A 17,250-nucleotide genomic window follows, 5' to 3' on the forward strand; every position below is an offset into this window, starting at 1 on the left:
CCATTTATCCCTCCGCCTTTCAATTAGCCTCACATGTGATTATTGGCCAGGCTGGCACAATTAACTCAGACTTCTTTTTGCTTTTTGCCCCAGAATGAGATGAACATTTGAAAGACATGCAATTTAAGTCCTTTGAGGAGGCCAAACTGCCCTCTTGACATAATGCAAATAGAAGAAAGGGGAATTCATCAGGAAAATGGTAGAGGGAGGGCAACACCACCTTCACAAGGATACAGACATGAAGGATATCTCAAAAAAGCTTCACAATGTGGTACTTTTGTTTAATAAAGATTTCTATGATTGCATTGTAATACCTTTTTATTTAGCCTCGTATTCTGCAATTTCTCATGAATTTCAGTGCAATTAAATTTTTGGTTAGAGGCTACAGAGATTAATGAGTTCATTAAACATGGGGGGAAGGCCAACATATAGTCTGTATTATTAACAAATTCTATTTGCTTGTTGACCATAAACATATTCATAATTTGAGGAGATTCATCAATGAACTTGAAATTGATTAATATGCTTATACTGTAGCCTTATAGGAAAGTATCAACTAACAACTATCTTTTGGAAAATGCCTAGAAATTTACTAGGCTTAAGTAACAATACTAGTAACTTATACTAGCAATATAAGAAAAGTTTAGTTCCTTTTAGAAAAGCAGACAGCCCTCATCCCTGAGATCAACCAATATATAACAGCTGTGCATTGCTCACCGCCATTGAGTGGATTCTGACTCACAGCAACCCTATAGGGCAGGGTTAAACTACCCCTATGGGTTTCTGAGGCTGGAACTATTAAAAGAATAGAAAGTCTTGGCTTTCTCACGTGAAGCAGCTGGTGGGTTTGAACTGCTGCCTACTACCCCACCGGAGTTATGCCTGGGTAAATAATGATCCCAGTGTGGAAAGCCACTCGCCTATTCAAATCCCAGCACACTGCCCTGTGCTCCTGGTCTCCTGATCCAAATTGCATCTCCTGTCTGTTGCCTACTGCCTGAGTGTGAACCCCAAACTGCCATCCATGCCCAGCGCCTGTATTCTGTGCCCACCAACCCAGCATGGATCCAGCTTGCCAAAGGGAGCCGAGTTTGGCCTATTTAAGCCGGATACCTGAGTCTCATTTGGGTTTGGACGGAAAGAGTTACTTCATAATACCATATTTCACTTCCACACCCACTGCGGTCATATAGCTGCTTCATCTGTTAGCCCTGCTCCTGGGCCTCAGGCTCACCCAGCAGAGGCATGCACCAGACTAATGAGTGTGTTTTAAACGCTTTTTTTCCCTCCTCAAATTGGAAATTAATCTCTATGGTAATCAGTGGACTATGATCAGAAGCATGTAAACAGAGAGTTTTCCTCTTTTGTTCTGTTGACTTAAGTCTTACACAAAAAATACAATTTAGATCTTCTTTCTTTCAGCCTATGCTGACACCCCTGCCAAGTGTACATCCACATTTGTGTCTTCCGTAGAAAGGATGACATGGTTTAGCACTTCCATGACTAAGGAAGGGCTGACCCCAATCCATACTGTAACTGCCTTAGATTATTTCTTGAAAAATGCATGATAAAATAAGTGTATTCACTCACACAGCTTCACAAAACACTTGAGAAAACATTGATGAAAATTCCCCGCGTGCCAAGGTTAACCCTACGGAATGACACTCTCCAGAATACATCCAGGAGGCCTGGTGGCACAGTGGTGAAGCACTCCACTGCTGAAGGGCTGGTGGCTGGAACCCAGAGGTCTCCATAGGAGACAGATGCATCAGTCAGCTTCAGGGAAAATTCACAGCCTTGGAAGTTCAACGGAGCAGTGCAACTCTGTCTCCTAGGGTCTCTGTGAGATGGAATCCACTCAATGGCAATGGGGTTGAACATCTTGACCTCCCTTCTCCTTTCCTATCTCACTGAAATAACATAAGGAGCCCTGGTGGCGTAGTCAGTTCGCCACTAGACTGCTAACTGCTGAGTTAGCAATTCTAAGCCACTAGTCACTCCACAGGAGGAAGAGGAGGCTTTCTATGCCCATAAAGAGTTACAGTCTCAGAAACCCTCAAGTGCAGCCCTGCTCTGTCCTGCAGGGTCGCTACGAGTCAGCATTGACTGGACGGCAGTGAGTTTAGTTTAGTTTAGCTTTTTCACAGTAACAGCTAAAGTTCAGGTAAACTTCACCAGTTAGCTCAACTATTTTTAAAGCTGTGTAATAGATGGCAAGTGGTTGAAAACTAGATTTATTGGGCTATAATTCACACAGTGTACATTCACTGAGAGCATACCCTCCCAGGTCTTTTTTCCTATTAGTATACTCACAGGGTTGTGCAATCCTTCTCCCCCAAAGGCCAGGCCCATTGGTGGACAATGCCCATTCTTCCCCGATTTTCCCCCACCTGCAACCCTGGGCAACCACGAAGCTACTTTCTGTCTCCACAGATTTGCTTATTCTGGACATTTCTTCCTAATGCAATCATACAATATGTAGTCCTTTGCTCCTGGTTTCCTTCAGTTATTGCAAAGTTTTTAAAGGCTACCCATGTTATAGCAAGTGTGTTAGTCCGGTTGACTAGAGAAACAAATTCATAGACACTCATATGTGTGTAATAGAGAACTTTGTATCAACGAGTAATTGTGTATTAAGAAAACATCCCAGCCCAGTCCAGAGCAAGTCCTTATGTCTGATGTTAGCCCACCTGTCCGATACTAGTCTATAAATTCCTCTTCAGACTCATGCAACACATGCAATGATGCTGAATGCAAGAAGATCACAGGCCAGTGGGTAGAAAGTCTTGTGGATGCAGTGGCAGTGGAAGGATTACCGCACTGGCATGGGTCTCCCTGTGACTCCTCCAGCTCACTCCATGTGGCTTTTGTCAACAGGAATGTCTCGCAAGGAGAAAAGCAGAGAGTCTATGTCTCCCACCTCCAGGAAGGAAGACAGGAGTTCCCAGAATCCTCAGGAGAAGGCCCTGTCCACACAGAGGCCTCATTGGCTTTGACTTGATTGACTGGCTATATTCCACCCCTTCACAAGTTGACAGGAGATTGTGTAACTGCCACTAACACACAGTATTAGTACCTGTTTTCTTTTACAGCCAAATAATTTTCCATTGTGTAAATATATCCCACTGTTTTCATCCATCCAGCAACTGATGAACATTTGGGTTGTTTCCACTTTTGATGCATTATACATAATTCTGCTGTGAACATTCATGCACACATTTTTCTGTGGGTGGAGCTTTTCATTCTCTTGGGTATATTCCTACGTGCTACTTACATAACCTCATGTCAACTTGAGGATATTAAGAATGAAGGGGTGGAGTCTAGCCTGTCAAACAGGCCACAGTCTGATGCCTCCTTATAGATGTGGCCTTCCCATGAGGATTCTGGGAACTTCGCTTCCTCCCTAGGGGCAGTGCACACTCTCTTTCTGCTTCACCTTCCTATGGACAAGCCACATGGAGCCTGATTGGTGGCAGCCAGAGCCCTGGAGATGCTTCCACCACCATTGGATACACAAGACTTTCCACCCACCAACCTGTGATCTTCCTGTATTGCGCATCATTGCATGTGCTGCGTTAGTCTAAAGAGGAATTTATGAACTAGTATCAGACTTGTAGACTTGATCTAATTGTTCTTGGATATAAAGCTCTCTCTTACACACACGAATATCTCTGAATTTGTTTCTCTAGTCAACCCGGACTAACACACCCTAAGAGGGGAATTTTGAGGTTATATGTTAACTCTGTTTAATTTATTAAGGAACTGCCAGTTAAATCCTTAATTAACCCCTTTGAAGATCTCCTCTGCACTATCAGAGCAACCCACTTAGGAAGGAAATCTAACCAGGGTAGACACTTGGTCAACCGATGCATATACTTTGTAGAATGTGTATATAACAGGAAAAAGGTTTGTATAATTTTGGCCCATAGCTTCTTCAGGGTTGTTGTCTTCTTATGCCCTGTCTTCCCAATTGCACTATTTTATTTGTGTATTTAATACCCAAGAATCACCTAGCCACCTCTAAGTCTTTTAACAAACCTTACTTCCATGTTTTGTCCATGTAGTCTCACTGCCTCAAAACACTACGTGTTTAATATAGGAGACCTTGTGCTGCCATGATCTGTGCATTTGGGTTTCTTAGCCACTGGGCTCTGGGGCTTCTGATGGATGGGGAGGCTGTCTGAGTGTGATCCAGACTCGGTACTGACAGTCCAGTGAGTACAGAGGATGCTTACAATGAAGCATGGAGATCCACTGGACATTCAAGTCTGCAAAGATCTCAGTCCATTAAGCCCAAAACATTAAAGTCGCTGGAAGATAATTTAGGAACAAACTTATGGTACATACTTTTATTTTTCCTAGTAAAAATATTTTGATGGCTAAGGTTTTGTATCAACTTGACTAGGCTAGGAGTCTCCCTGGTTTGGCAGTTTAGACCTAATAATCCCCCGTGATGGGATCTCCTTCAGGATGTGGCCCGATACCAATATAAGTGGGTGCTGTACAAAAGTTTGTTTGCTTTCTGCTAAGTCTATATCCTGCATCTGGCTTGTCATTTAGCCTCTGGTACTTCGCATGTGAGCCTGCACCCTGCTGCATAACCTACTCATCTTGGGGAAACAATAAACGTTGGTGAGGTTGACCAGAGATTAGAATCTTGTTCCACTGCTGTTGGGCTTGCAAATGGGCTCAACCATTATGGAAAATGGTATGGTGTTTCCTCACAATGTTAGAAAGAAACATGCCCTATGGTCTAGCAATCCCACTCCTAGGCACGTACCCTAGAGAACAGAAACACTGGACGCAAACAGATACGTACACATCTATGTTCACTGCAGTATTAGTCACAATAGTAAAAAGATGGAAACAACCTGACTGTCCATCAGCAGATGAGTGGTTAAACAAACTGTGCTACCTACATAAAATGGACTACTATGCAACAATAAAGAATATACCATAACATGGATGAATCTGGAGGACATCATACTGAGTTAAAGAAGTCAACCACGAAGAAACAAATACTGTATCATCTCACTATAATAAAAAGTCAAGAATAGGTATACATACAGAAAGCAACATTCTTCAGTGGCTGCCATATTCTAAAGGGTAGACAGTTGTCAGTTTGGGTGATGGGTAGGGCAATGTAAAATAAGGATGATGCCAGCACAACTTGGCCAAGGTAAAAGAGGACACTAAGAAGTGCACAAGGTAAGGGACACCTTTAGCAAAAGCCATAACATATACATTTTTGCAGCAATAGTCAACCTCAAAAAACTCACTGGCATTGAGTCAATTCTGACTCCTCGCGACCCTGTGGAACAGGGTAGGTCTGCCCCCGTGAAGTTCTGAGATTGTGATTCTGTAAGAGTGTAAAGCGCATCTTTCTCCCTCAGAGCGCTGACCTAGTGATTAGGGCCCAACTCCTAAGCACTACGCCACCAGGGCTCCTAATAACAGTCACAATAACAAAAATGTGTGTGGTTACACATGTAGATATATATGCTTGTGTATACATGTAGGCAAGTAAAAGAAAGCACATATGCATATACGGGAGCGCATGTGTATGTGTTTATGTAGCAAATAGATGTACATGTTTGTGTTTGCTACATGTATACTCATGTACAATAGAACACAGATGGGGCACAGCTGTGGATGCTTCCTAGACATAATCGAATACCTTTAAGGACTCGTTATTGGGTTAGGATAAGTGTTAGGGTGAGGGTCGGGCGACTTGCGTCAGTCAGTAGTATAACAACTCATAAAGATCATGTTGTAGGTCCTCATTTGTGAGGAGCTTCAGGGGTCTCAAAAGCTTGTCAGTGCCCATCTGTACAATGATCGGTCTCTATGTGTCTGGAGACAAAGAGAAGGAAAGAAGTCAAAGACCCAAAGAAGGAGCTAGTCTGTAGACCAACAGTCTCCATGAACAATGTCTCACCTAGTCTGATACCAACAACACTAGATGGTGACCATCCCAATCATGGACACTGTAGATGATCCCAGCTAGGATGAGAAAAAATATACAACACCACCACAATCCTTAAAAATGGTCAGATTGGTAGAAACTAGAGGAATCCTTGAGACCATTGCCCTAGGATAGCTTTTAAACTTGGATTTCAAACCATCACAGAAGGCCACCTGTAACCCAAAAGACAGAGTGGCTTCTAAAATAAATACAGCCCATGAACAGTGTGCACCTCTAAGCAATCACCGAAATGAGACCTAACAGTCAACGTTCATCCTAGACCCAAGAGGAAAAGTTAAGGGGGTGCCAAGGAAGCTATACGAATGGAAACTGAACAACCAAAATGACAATACTAAGAATGCTGCTCACACACCGAGAAGTGGAGCCAGTGTCAGGCAATCATCTGTATAAAGCCTGTTCAACATGAACCTGGCTTGCTATATACATTTCCTTCAAAATCTCCATATTAAAAAAATCTCAAACCATAAATCTTACTGTGTCCCATTACACATCTACTTCAGCATTTAACAAGCTAACCTCATTACCTCCTCCGGCAATTTAATTTTCTCTGGCTCTGTTCTCTACAGTCAGTATTTTCCATACAAAAACCTTCAGATGAAGGGACCTCTCGAAGTTCTATTTTCCATGGTAAATGATAAAACAAACAGCAACACTCCAAATCCTATCGACTTGTAAGGTATTGGGGCATGTCGGTTTCCTCCCTTCCTCTGAGTCACATCGTGAAACAGGAGACAGAGGGGGAAGGGAAGAGTTTGCACGGTTGGAGCCCCTCTTCTTGTTCTTTATCCCTCCACCACCTCGGGTCTTCGAGCTTCCCCCACGGGGATACCGTCATCTGGACAACAGAATCAGCCCAGCCATCCCTGTTCAGAACCAGCCCCACATCGCTCTGTGGAGGCCGACTTCGGATCAGGAGCCCAACAGCAACAGATGGGCAGGGTAGAGCGGATGCTTTGCAGACCCTGTCTCTTGATTTCAGTCAGAATAATCTCATCACCACATCCATATGCTCCCTTCCTCCAGCAAATCGGATCAACTCTGACTTTTGGTGCACAGAAACAGTGGCCGCCGCTGATAGGCAGTCACCAGGAGATGGCCCTCACTCGGTTCACAAAGGAGTTGTGTTCCGGAGTTCATTCGTGAGTCATTCAGAGGGCACACACAATACTATCTGTTGTCGTGCAGCACCCAAAGCACTCCAGAGAAACCTCCTTAACCCATTGCTTGCTAGACTTAGCTGTCCTCACGTCGGCTCTGACTCACGGACACCTTATGGATGACGAAACAAAATGTCCCTTCTTCAAAATCTTTGGCATGTACAAATGCAGTCCAGCGATACCCTGTTCTGACCCGTAGGATGTTCTTTGGCTAATTTTTGGAAGTAGATTGCTAGGCTTACTGGCATTTGAAATACTGATAGCATAGCTTTTAGCAACATAGAGATACATCAACCACCTCAGTGCAGAAAACTGACAGACAGGTGGTGGGCAGCATTCATATGCTGTCACAGTACTGCCTATATTTAACCCAGCATGTAACTATGAAATTTATTCAGTTACAACCTCACAAGTCAGAACATTGCCACAAGGGGCCATGAGAGCAGGCCCTGTGTCCCTTCACCCCAGAATAAGCAGGGGATCAGGAATAAAGGGCCGCCAAGTGGTGACTCCATCCACAGGGCACAATCATCAGCTGGTGAGGATGGGTGCAGAGAAGGGAAAGAAGCAGAGGTGAGGACGGAGACCAAAGTCCAGGGATGAGGACATGGCACAATGACCAAGGCAGAGCACAGCCTCCTGGGGCTTAACGTCATGGCTTGATGTCCTGGCCAAGAGTGGCAGTGGCGAGCGGTGGTAAAGAGAAGGGGCAGCCAGTGGTGGTATCTGAGTCACTCAGGTATCTCCAAGCCTGAGACGGGGCTGGGAGAGGGAAAGGAGGAGGAGGATGGGTGAGGAGGTAAATAAGATCCTACCTTTCCCACTCGCATCACGATCTTCTTGATACAACCGAGTTCCGTTAACACAGGACTCGTAGCAATACTGGAATGGAGGTGATGGGAATATTCAACTCAATTCAGTGCCATCGAGTTGATGCTGACTCATAGCAACCCAGTAAGACAGGCTGGAACTGCCCCTGTGAATTTCCCCTATAACTCGCTATGGGAGTCGAAAGCTCCGCCTTTCTCCTGCCGAGTGGCTGGTGGTTTCAAATTGAGGACCTTGTGATTAGCAGCCCAACCCCTAACCACTATGCCACCAGAGCTCCTATGTGGGCACACTAGATAACCTAACGTAAAAGAAAGGCAGGGGTGGAAATAATAACCCCCTATTCTGGCACTGAGAGAGACAGGAATTTCTCACCACCACCAGTTTCAGGCAGCATCCACAAGGAATGTGTATAAAGGATATAAATGCAAGCTATCAATCACCACCATGAAGCATTTTTACTGCTGACGATAATACAGGTACAGCACTTGAGAGAAGAAGTCTAGCTGCCCACACTCACAGCATTAAAAAGCAAATAGAAATATGGTTATAAGAGAGGGTTTTACAGAACAATACCACTTTGGGGACCTGTGGTTTGGAGCAGAGACCCTAGAATCTCAGGCGTTTTCTGAATGGAAATTTTCTAATGGACTTGTAGTTTGAGACATGACCACAACACTGCCACTCCTCCGGGAAATCAATGGGCGTCAATGCAACCCTGTTCGTTTAAATTGCTAGATTTTATATGGTGGTTGAGACTAAGTTGTGAGAAGAGGTTATCGATTTGCCGAACAAAAAGTGGGCAAATAATACGTTTTCAATTATAATTTTTACAAGGGGCTTCAGACTTCTACTTCCACTCCTGGGTGGAGTGGGCTGGAAGAAGTGTCGCATACGACAATAAAGAGCCGGACTAACTCCAAATGCTTTTATGAACAGATAGACTGCTGCAAGGAGAGAAGAGACATGGGTACTTGTTTACCTGGGGGCAGGTAGAGCCAGATATTGGTAAGAAGAGCCAGTGTTGAACTAGGCAGGCGAGACAGTGTGAAGCTGCCACGCTGTAGAAACTGGGTAAGCCCTAATTCCCACTGTGCTGATCGGCTAAGCTAACATGTTTTGAAAAGTCTGAAGGGAAGGAGAGCTGCAATGAGACTCTCTTGGAAGGGAAATGCAAAAAATAGAGCCAAAGTTTCAGGGTTGAAATTGCTGAGTTCAACTCAAAGTATTGCTAGGAGAATTTGGGGCTTATGGTGCATTGAGAGTATCCATAGCAACAACAAACCCCAAATCAGCCCAATACTGAAAAGATTAACTCACACTCTGCCCACCCTGGTGGCACCTCTGACACAAAAGTACTAACAGAAGGATAAGCAAGCCAGCTTTCAAGAATAATCACTATCTATCTCAAGCTCTCCCATCAACAATAGAAGTCTGGCTCTCGACAAAATTGTAAGACATAGGAAAGGCAGGAGAAAATCTAAGAGACAAATCAATCATCAGAATCAGGCTCACGTATGCTGCAGATGCTGGAATTATAGAACACGAAATTAAAAATAGCTATGAGTACAGCCATTTAAGTGAGGTGTCAATAAGTCCACACGGAAGAAGCATACCAGCCTTTGTGATGCAAGGATTGTAAATAATATAATCCAAATCCAAAGGAGGGAATGGTGTCAGAGCTCAAATTGTGAACACTCAGTTTTCAGAAGGCTGTGTGTGACTGTGGAAGCCCAAAATCCATTTGGAAGGTCCACACATGTATTAAGCCTCTAGTGACTCCCCTCAGACCATAGGGGAGGGTTGTGAATAATAATAACCCTATTATCGGGCAAAGAGCATTATAAAGTCAATTATGGAACACACTGCTGGGATAAAATGCAATATCTTATCATTTGATCCCCCTTTTGATCCACTTTAAATTTATTCTAGTTTTTAATATTTTCCGCTTTCTTTTCAACTGAGGTTTTTCTGCTTTATTTTGGTATTGTTAGGTTTTTGTTGTTGTTTTGTTGTGTCAATGTTTTTCTGTATCTGAAATCCAGTATAGATAAATCTATAATGACAGTAACTGTATTAATGGTTCCCTGAGGGTAAGACAGGGAGGTTGGGAGGAAATGGGGAGCTAAAATGATGAGTATACCAATGAAGACAATCTTCTAAAACTGATTCTGGTGATGATTGCGCAACTCTTCCTAAAAATGAATGAACTACTGAATTCTAGGATTTGTTAATTATGTGCCCCCAAATCATTTAGAAAATAGCTATGAGTATTATATTATAGACTCTAGTGAGAAAAGTTGATAACATGTAAGGTCAGATGGGTACTTTCGGCAGAGAGAGAAATTTTCAGAAGTAAATAGTACTAATACTGAAATGATAAATACAGTAGTGGAGATAAAGAATGCTTTTGATAGGTTCACAAGTAGAATTCTCACTGCTGAGGAAAGAATTCACTTGACGACAGTTCAATAGAAATGGCCCAAACACAATGAGAAAAAGCGTAAACATACAACATGCAAGAGCTGTATGACAGTGTCTACAATGAAACACACGTGTGCTTGGAGCTCCGAAAGAAGGGAGCAGAAAGGAGACGAAGGACTGGAAGAAATACTGCTACAATGCTGTCCCCTAATTTTAAGGCACATCTCGGAGGCCTTGGTTTATTTCACCCCCAAAGCAAGTCCTTTGGCATCCAGCTCGCCGACAAGAGTGAAGGGGGCCCTGCACAAGCTGCTGACAGAAGAGTAACCCAGAGAGAGAGGAGACGCACATCCTTCCCAAGCTCTCACAAGGTCGGAGGCAGATGGTCAAAGAAATAACCAGGAAAGCTGAATGGCTTTATGGAATCCTATTAAGCCATGTCCAAGAGCTAGATTTACAAATATGGAACCCAAGCCAAATGATGAGTCGTTTATCAGATTTAATTATGAGCCTGTACATTCTATATTAAAGAAATAAGGAAACCATAAACATAAAGAAAAGGATTCTCTGCTTCCTTGAGGAGATAAACAGGCATCCTGAGGCACCAATTGGATCTTGCCTCTTTATTTAGATGGTTTTTAAATTCAAGGTAAAAATCAGGGTCAAGGAAACATCTGAGGAAAGGGATATGGAACAAAAAGTTGTTCTGTGTTTTGGATAGATAGTAATTAAATCAATAGAGTTCATCAATAGGCATCAATATGGTATCCTCCCTCCACCAGCGTTGCAGAATTTGGCAAAGGGATCCCAGTCAAAGTAGATTTCTACATAATTTATCTCAACTCCTCCTTTTATAGACGAAGCTCTCAGAGGGTAAGTGACCTGTCCTGGGTCACCCAGAAGAGTCGGTGGCAGAAAACCCTTGGATACTGTCACTCAGCAAAGCTATGGACAAAAAAGCAGATACAAGGACATCTATTTTGCAGATAAGACAGACCCGAGAAGGTTGGGCCTGGGGCTGGGCCTGGGTTTGAAGGGCATCCCAATCAGTCCTCTGGTTGAACTGATGGGGAAACCAGCTCTCAAGACTTGTGAACACCTTGGTCAGCGTCACCATCCACATCTCATCAGGCTAGCTACCTCACAGTTAGTGCTAATCTTGACATCAGAATGGAAGCACCTTAGAGGTTTTAAAAAATGTAACACAAAGCATCCCCATCTTTATCAAGCTGCTTCAGGGTTTACTAAATTTGTGCCCTTCTTTAGAGCTCTCAAAGTAGGGACCCCTCCCACTTCTCAGCTAAAATCTTTCCCTATGTTTATGTTAAATGGCTCTATCTTTTGGATCACTGCAACCAAAAGCAGCAACACTCTCTAAGGTTCAGAAACACAAAGGCATTATTTTAAAAATATTTCACCCATATATTGTTCCATCACTTGCTCTAATTCATAATTGAAAAGAGTTAAGATTAGATGCCCCAATTCCCTACTTCACCAATCACTAGGTGTAGAGCCAAGAATCATGGGCAGGAATTAGAAGAGGTCTTCAATGTCAGTAGTTCAACTTGTGGCTGCCGGAATTTCGGTAGTGACCAGAAGGCCGACCTGGGTCTCACACCTCCGTTTCATTTTTAATTGGGTGAAAATGACTCCTTTCGCAGATCTTAAATTGGCCTTCTTGCAGCTTCCTCTGCCTGGTAGACTCTTTCATAAGCTCTCTTTTCTATGATCAGAAAGCATTGCTGCAGCAATCTTTTGTGCTAAATCCAAAACAATAAAATAAAGTGTGATGACTGTAATAGTCAAATCTGTGTAAACATATTTAAAGTGCTCGTCTTTATTTACATAGCATAGGAGAACAGTTGACTAGATTTGCAGCTAATTTGAAAGGTGTGTGGATTTGTCTGCCTTAAGATACAGGCGAGGTGCTCTATGTAAGACGTATGTCGTTTTGATGAGAAAGCCAGGTGTCATTGAGCAGATTCTGACTCTGGCACCTTATATGTGTCAGAGAAGAACATAGGGTGCTTTTTGGGATTTTTCAATGGCTGACTATTATTCATTTTTGTGTTTCATTCTTCTTTTTCTAAAAAAGCCCCTCCTTTCTATTGTGAATTGGGTGAAGGTCTACAAAGCAGACAGATCACATGCCTTAGCATTCAATCAATCATTCATACACATTTCATTTCATGTCATGGATTGTAATCCCCTCAAAATAATATGCTTCCCACTCCCCCCCGTTTTCTGGTTTCATTTCTACTTTTCTTTCCTAACCCTTTGGACTCTGTCCTTAGATTTTGATCTCCAATGGTTGATTATGAAAAAGTTTATCTCCATTGTGTTCTTGTTCCCCTTTAGACTCATCTACTGTCGGGCTGCAAATGGAGCCATGAAGACTCAGGGGTTCATTTGCGGACCTGAAAGGGTTGCAAGCTTCTTGTCAGGGGTTCCACCACTCCCTACCAGACCAGTAAATATTTTATTTTATTATTATTTTGATCCCCATTCCCCCCACCCCCCTACATTTTTCTCCCACTCTATCCAGAGCCTGCTAAAGCAACTGGTTATGATAGACAACTGGTTATGGTAGTCAGGCTCCATCTGGTTTTCCCATGGTCCATTAGTCCACTGAACGAATAATTTCCATTCATCTCTGATTTTCTTTATTCTTCTCTCCTTTGGACAGGGAAAGATCAATAGTTGCACTTTAGCGTTTAAGACCCCATTTGCTACTCACCGAAGTAGAAATGAGAACACTGTCATTGTGGATTACCTAATGCCAATTAACCTTGTGGTCCCCCAAGTCCATTGTCCTAAGCCTTCATGCTCAGCAACTCATTCCTTTCAGTATCTGCTCAGATCTAAGAGGTTTTCATAACTTTGACTCCTGTATGCTCCACTACAGTCATGCCTATATTTGCAGGAGAGGTAAATACACATTTAGAAATATCCCGTCAAGCTATGTATTTATTTTGTGGGTTTCCTTATTCCCACTTTCCTTTCCATACCTGTTCAGCCTGTAAGTTTAGCCACACCTCCGCTCATAGTCGCCATCTCCGCAGGATGTGTATGGCAGGCCATTTACCTCTGTTTCCTTCAACTGCCACCCTCTTCCCTGCCTTCTTCATGGCTTGCTACCCTGCCTCTTACATACTGCCTTCTCCTTCAACCTAGTTAACATAGGAATTCCTTACGAGAAGATCCTGAGGCTTTTCATCTGAGGGGCCTCTGAGTGGTCTGGAACCTTTACCCTTTGAGTTAGCAATCACGTGAGTCCTTGGGTGGTGCGGGCAGATCATCTGCTCAGCTACTGACCAAAAAGTCGGGGACTGAATCTACCCAGAGGCACTCGGAAGACAGGCGCAGCAATCTACTTCCAAAGATACCATCTGTTGAAAACCCTCTGGCATATAACCCCCTCCCAGGGGGATGGACAATGGAAAAGTGGGTGAAGGGAGACATTGGTCAGCGTAAGACATGAAATAATAATAATTTATAAATTCTCAAGGGAGAAAGAGGGAAGGTAGGGGAGGGAGGGGGGGAAATGAGGAGCTGATACCAAGGGCTCAAGTAGAAAGCAAATGTTTTGAGAATGATGATGGCAACAAATGTACACGTGCTTGACACAATAGATGGATGGATTGTGATAAGAGTTGTATGAGCCACCAAGAAAATGATATAAAACAAAAGAAAGCAAGAAAACCCTGTGGCGCAAAGCTCTACCTAACGCACGAGCCACCTGGAGTCAGAGTAGGCTCAGCAGCATTTGGTGTGTTGGAGGAGAGCACCCCTGAAGGAAAGCAGGCCACGTCTCCGGCAACTAAACCGAGGGACAAGAGGCCTGGGCCACTGCTGGCTCAGAAATATTGGCCTTAACCACTAAGAAGTCACATCCAGCAGACAGGTTTCAAATGGGAGTAGAGGCTGAAAATCACAAGGACAAATATTATTCCAAATTGCAGAAACTGACCTGTAATCAAGTTTTTCTGAAATTGCTCAGTACATGGACAGTGCTGGGTAGCATACTTCAGGGGGAGTGGCAACCAGGATTATTATTATTTGTAATGACGCTTAATGATTTTCCCCAGGGCCAGCGAGTAAGCATGTAGTTGGAAATGTTGCCTAGACTGTAGAACATTATAGTATGTGCAGCTGCATCGTCATTTTAGTTTGAGCTCTCACCGTGCTTGCTATGAGCTAGTGGCTGAGGCGATGTGCTAGACATTTTTAAGGCATCATATAAATGAGTTATATATTTTAAAATCCTGTATGCCGAAAGCTTCATTTTATAAAGATTTACCTGGCTCCAGGTATGTTAAAAACATGATATTACACTAAAATTGTAAGAATTTATGCTTCATATATAAGGTGGAAAAAGTGCTAGGCAAGAAAATGCCCGAAGTGAACATACAGGAAGAGCAACAGGGGGTTATAGATGACTAAAGAGCATCTATTTAACGTGGATGCCAGTGAGCTGGTGGCTACATACCCCAGTGGGGAAGGGGGTGAGGTGGACACAGTTGCATTTCTGGGCAAGTGGAAGCATATTCTATCCAGCAATGAGCTGGGAGAACTGCATGACCTTGAAGGGACTTCCTCTCCCAAATTATGAGTTGGTGTTGAACAATGGCAGAGTCATCCAAAAAGAGGAAGACCCTCAGCACGATGGACCGGCACAAGACGGGGCAGTGTTTCCTTCCGTGTACATAGGGTTGAAGTGGGACCTGATGGACCTAACAAGGGGATAATTGATAAAAAGCATACAGAAGAGTCTTCCAAGAAACTGGACCATGGGCGGAGTCTGGAGCCAGGCTTCTTGGTTAAAATCCTGTTCTACCACTAGCTGACGGATCTCAGGCATGTACTAAATGTATCTGTACCGCCTTTTTTCCTCACCCCCCACGGATGGCCATTCTAAGGGAACATGAATGGATGAGGGTGATGCTCCTAGAACAGTGCCTGGCTTATGTTATATATATAATAGCATATGTTCAATATCATCGTTCTCTTCATGGTACCTCCTGATTACTGGGGCCAGTTACTAGGAAAAGGACCTGTGAAAGGACACACTTAAAACTGTCTTTCGTATTATATTTAGGTTTCAGTTTTATGCTTATAGTTTGATTTATTCTATTTCACTTAGAAAACAAAAACAAAAGGTAAGAAGTTCTACCTTCTTTTGCCGAGAACCCATGAAAGGATCCATTCCATAACTTTGTGTTCCATGAGACAGCAATAGAAACAGCACCTTTGGGTGCTGTTCACATAAAACTTCCCCCCAGCCATACCCCCCAGCCTCCTGCTGCTGGAACCTAAGAACCTAACCACCACCACCACCTCCAGGGCCTTTCTTCCTCTTGCCACCCGTGCCCACGGACATGCCAACCTTCGATGAAGTCCGAGGCTGTGTAAGTACGCTGGATGGGGCTGCTCTCCGCGGGGTTGTTCAGGGTCTCTAAGGCGGATTCGATGGCTTCCACCAACTCATCGCGCTTGTCCTTCCTCACCGGCTTCTCCTCGGGGTGGCGAGTCAGGCCCGTCTCCAGCTGGTAGACCTTCTGCAGGGTGAAGCTATCGAAGGGCACTGCTGCGTACTCCGTGGCCAGCTTGACGCCGGCGTGCACCTCGGCCTTGTCCACCTGCGAGCGCAGGAAGGCCAGCAGGTCGGCCGGGGCGGTCTCGGGCGCGGCCCGCGGCGCAGGGTCGCGCGCGTGGTCCCGCACGGTCCGGAGCTGCTCGCTGCGCTCCTGGAGCGCGTCCTTGAGCTGCGCGATCTGCGTCTTCAGGCTGCTGATGTAGTTGCGGTGCTGCTCCTCCCACTCCTGCAGGACGGCCTGGTAGCCCTCCTTCCCCGTGGGGCCGTTGGCCCGGGGCAGCCCCAGCTTCTCCTCGTCGCCCTTCGGCGTGCACGCCAACATGTAGAGCAGGGAAATGGCACAGCACAGCAGCACAAGCAAAACCACCAGCCGAGAAATCCAGGCCAGCAGCCCTCGGCGAACCATCATCATTCAGGAATCCGCCATGCGTCCAGGCCTGGCGACATCCCAGAATGCCAGGGCCCCTCGCAAGGGCTCTTGCGGACTAGATCCCAGAAAGCACGCACTCAGGACGCCCAACGCTCCTTCCAGTCATTGCCTCGACAGTCCCCCTGTCCCGTGGAGCCAATCACCGCCCGGCGCGGCTGTCCCTCTTGGCAAAGCAGAGGCAGTGGGTCTCCTCATTAATTCCCATCCTAGCCTTCCCGATGGGCCGTGGACAGCAGGAGGGGCCCTGAGAGGAGACACAAAAGATCAAAACCAGTTATTCAACATGAGCTCATGACAGCAGCATCCATAGCTTTCCCACCAGGTCTCTGTGCAGTGTTCATGTGTTCAACGTTTTCACGTGTTTGCAAATCACAATGCAAACACATGCGTCTCCAACGTGATGCAAATAAAGAACAAAGGACATCGAGAAAAGTGCAGCAGGCGATGCAGTCAGTTACGTTCAGTGGACTCCCTGCTAACACTGCATTTTAGCAGCCACCTGTGACCTCAGCCGTGACACGGACACACACACACACACACACCCCCAACATCCTCAGGTTGGCACATGTCTGTGAATGACCGACCACAAATGCGTGTCCGATGCAGCTTTTAATGATTGTGCTACCCTGCAAAGATGGAGCCCAGGGTGGTTGCGGGCCACTGCGTGCCAAAATGTTAACAAGACTTCTCTGGGTGATTTCTCTGCATCTCTGTATTTTTCTGTATCGTGTAAATGTTCCACCAGGAACATACATTATTTTGATGACTGAAAAAGGAAGGAAACAGACTTGACAGTTGTAAGCAGAAGAGAACACAGGCACTGCATGCC

General features: G+C 44.7%; 1 protein-coding gene across 1 annotated transcript in view; it reads right to left on the reverse strand.

Annotated features, from left to right (window-relative positions):
- The window catches only part of CSGALNACT1 (chondroitin sulfate N-acetylgalactosaminyltransferase 1), a 219,466-nt gene that overhangs the window by 83,827 nt on the left and 118,389 nt on the right, over nucleotides 1-17,250 (reverse strand). Inside the window, exon 3 of the mRNA XM_045286851.1 lies at nucleotides 15,782-16,665. Within this exon, the coding sequence (XP_045142786.1) occupies nucleotides 15,782-16,403 (622 nt within the window). The 5' untranslated portion in view covers nucleotides 16,404-16,665. The remainder of the gene's footprint in view (nucleotides 1-15,781; nucleotides 16,666-17,250) is intronic.

Source organism: Echinops telfairi, unplaced genomic scaffold, assembly GCF_000313985.2.
Source record: "Echinops telfairi isolate 266 unplaced genomic scaffold, ASM31398v2 ScPeMD7_9;HRSCAF=40, whole genome shotgun sequence".
In the NCBI taxonomy this organism is placed as follows: domain Eukaryota; kingdom Metazoa; phylum Chordata; class Mammalia; order Afrosoricida; family Tenrecidae; genus Echinops; species Echinops telfairi.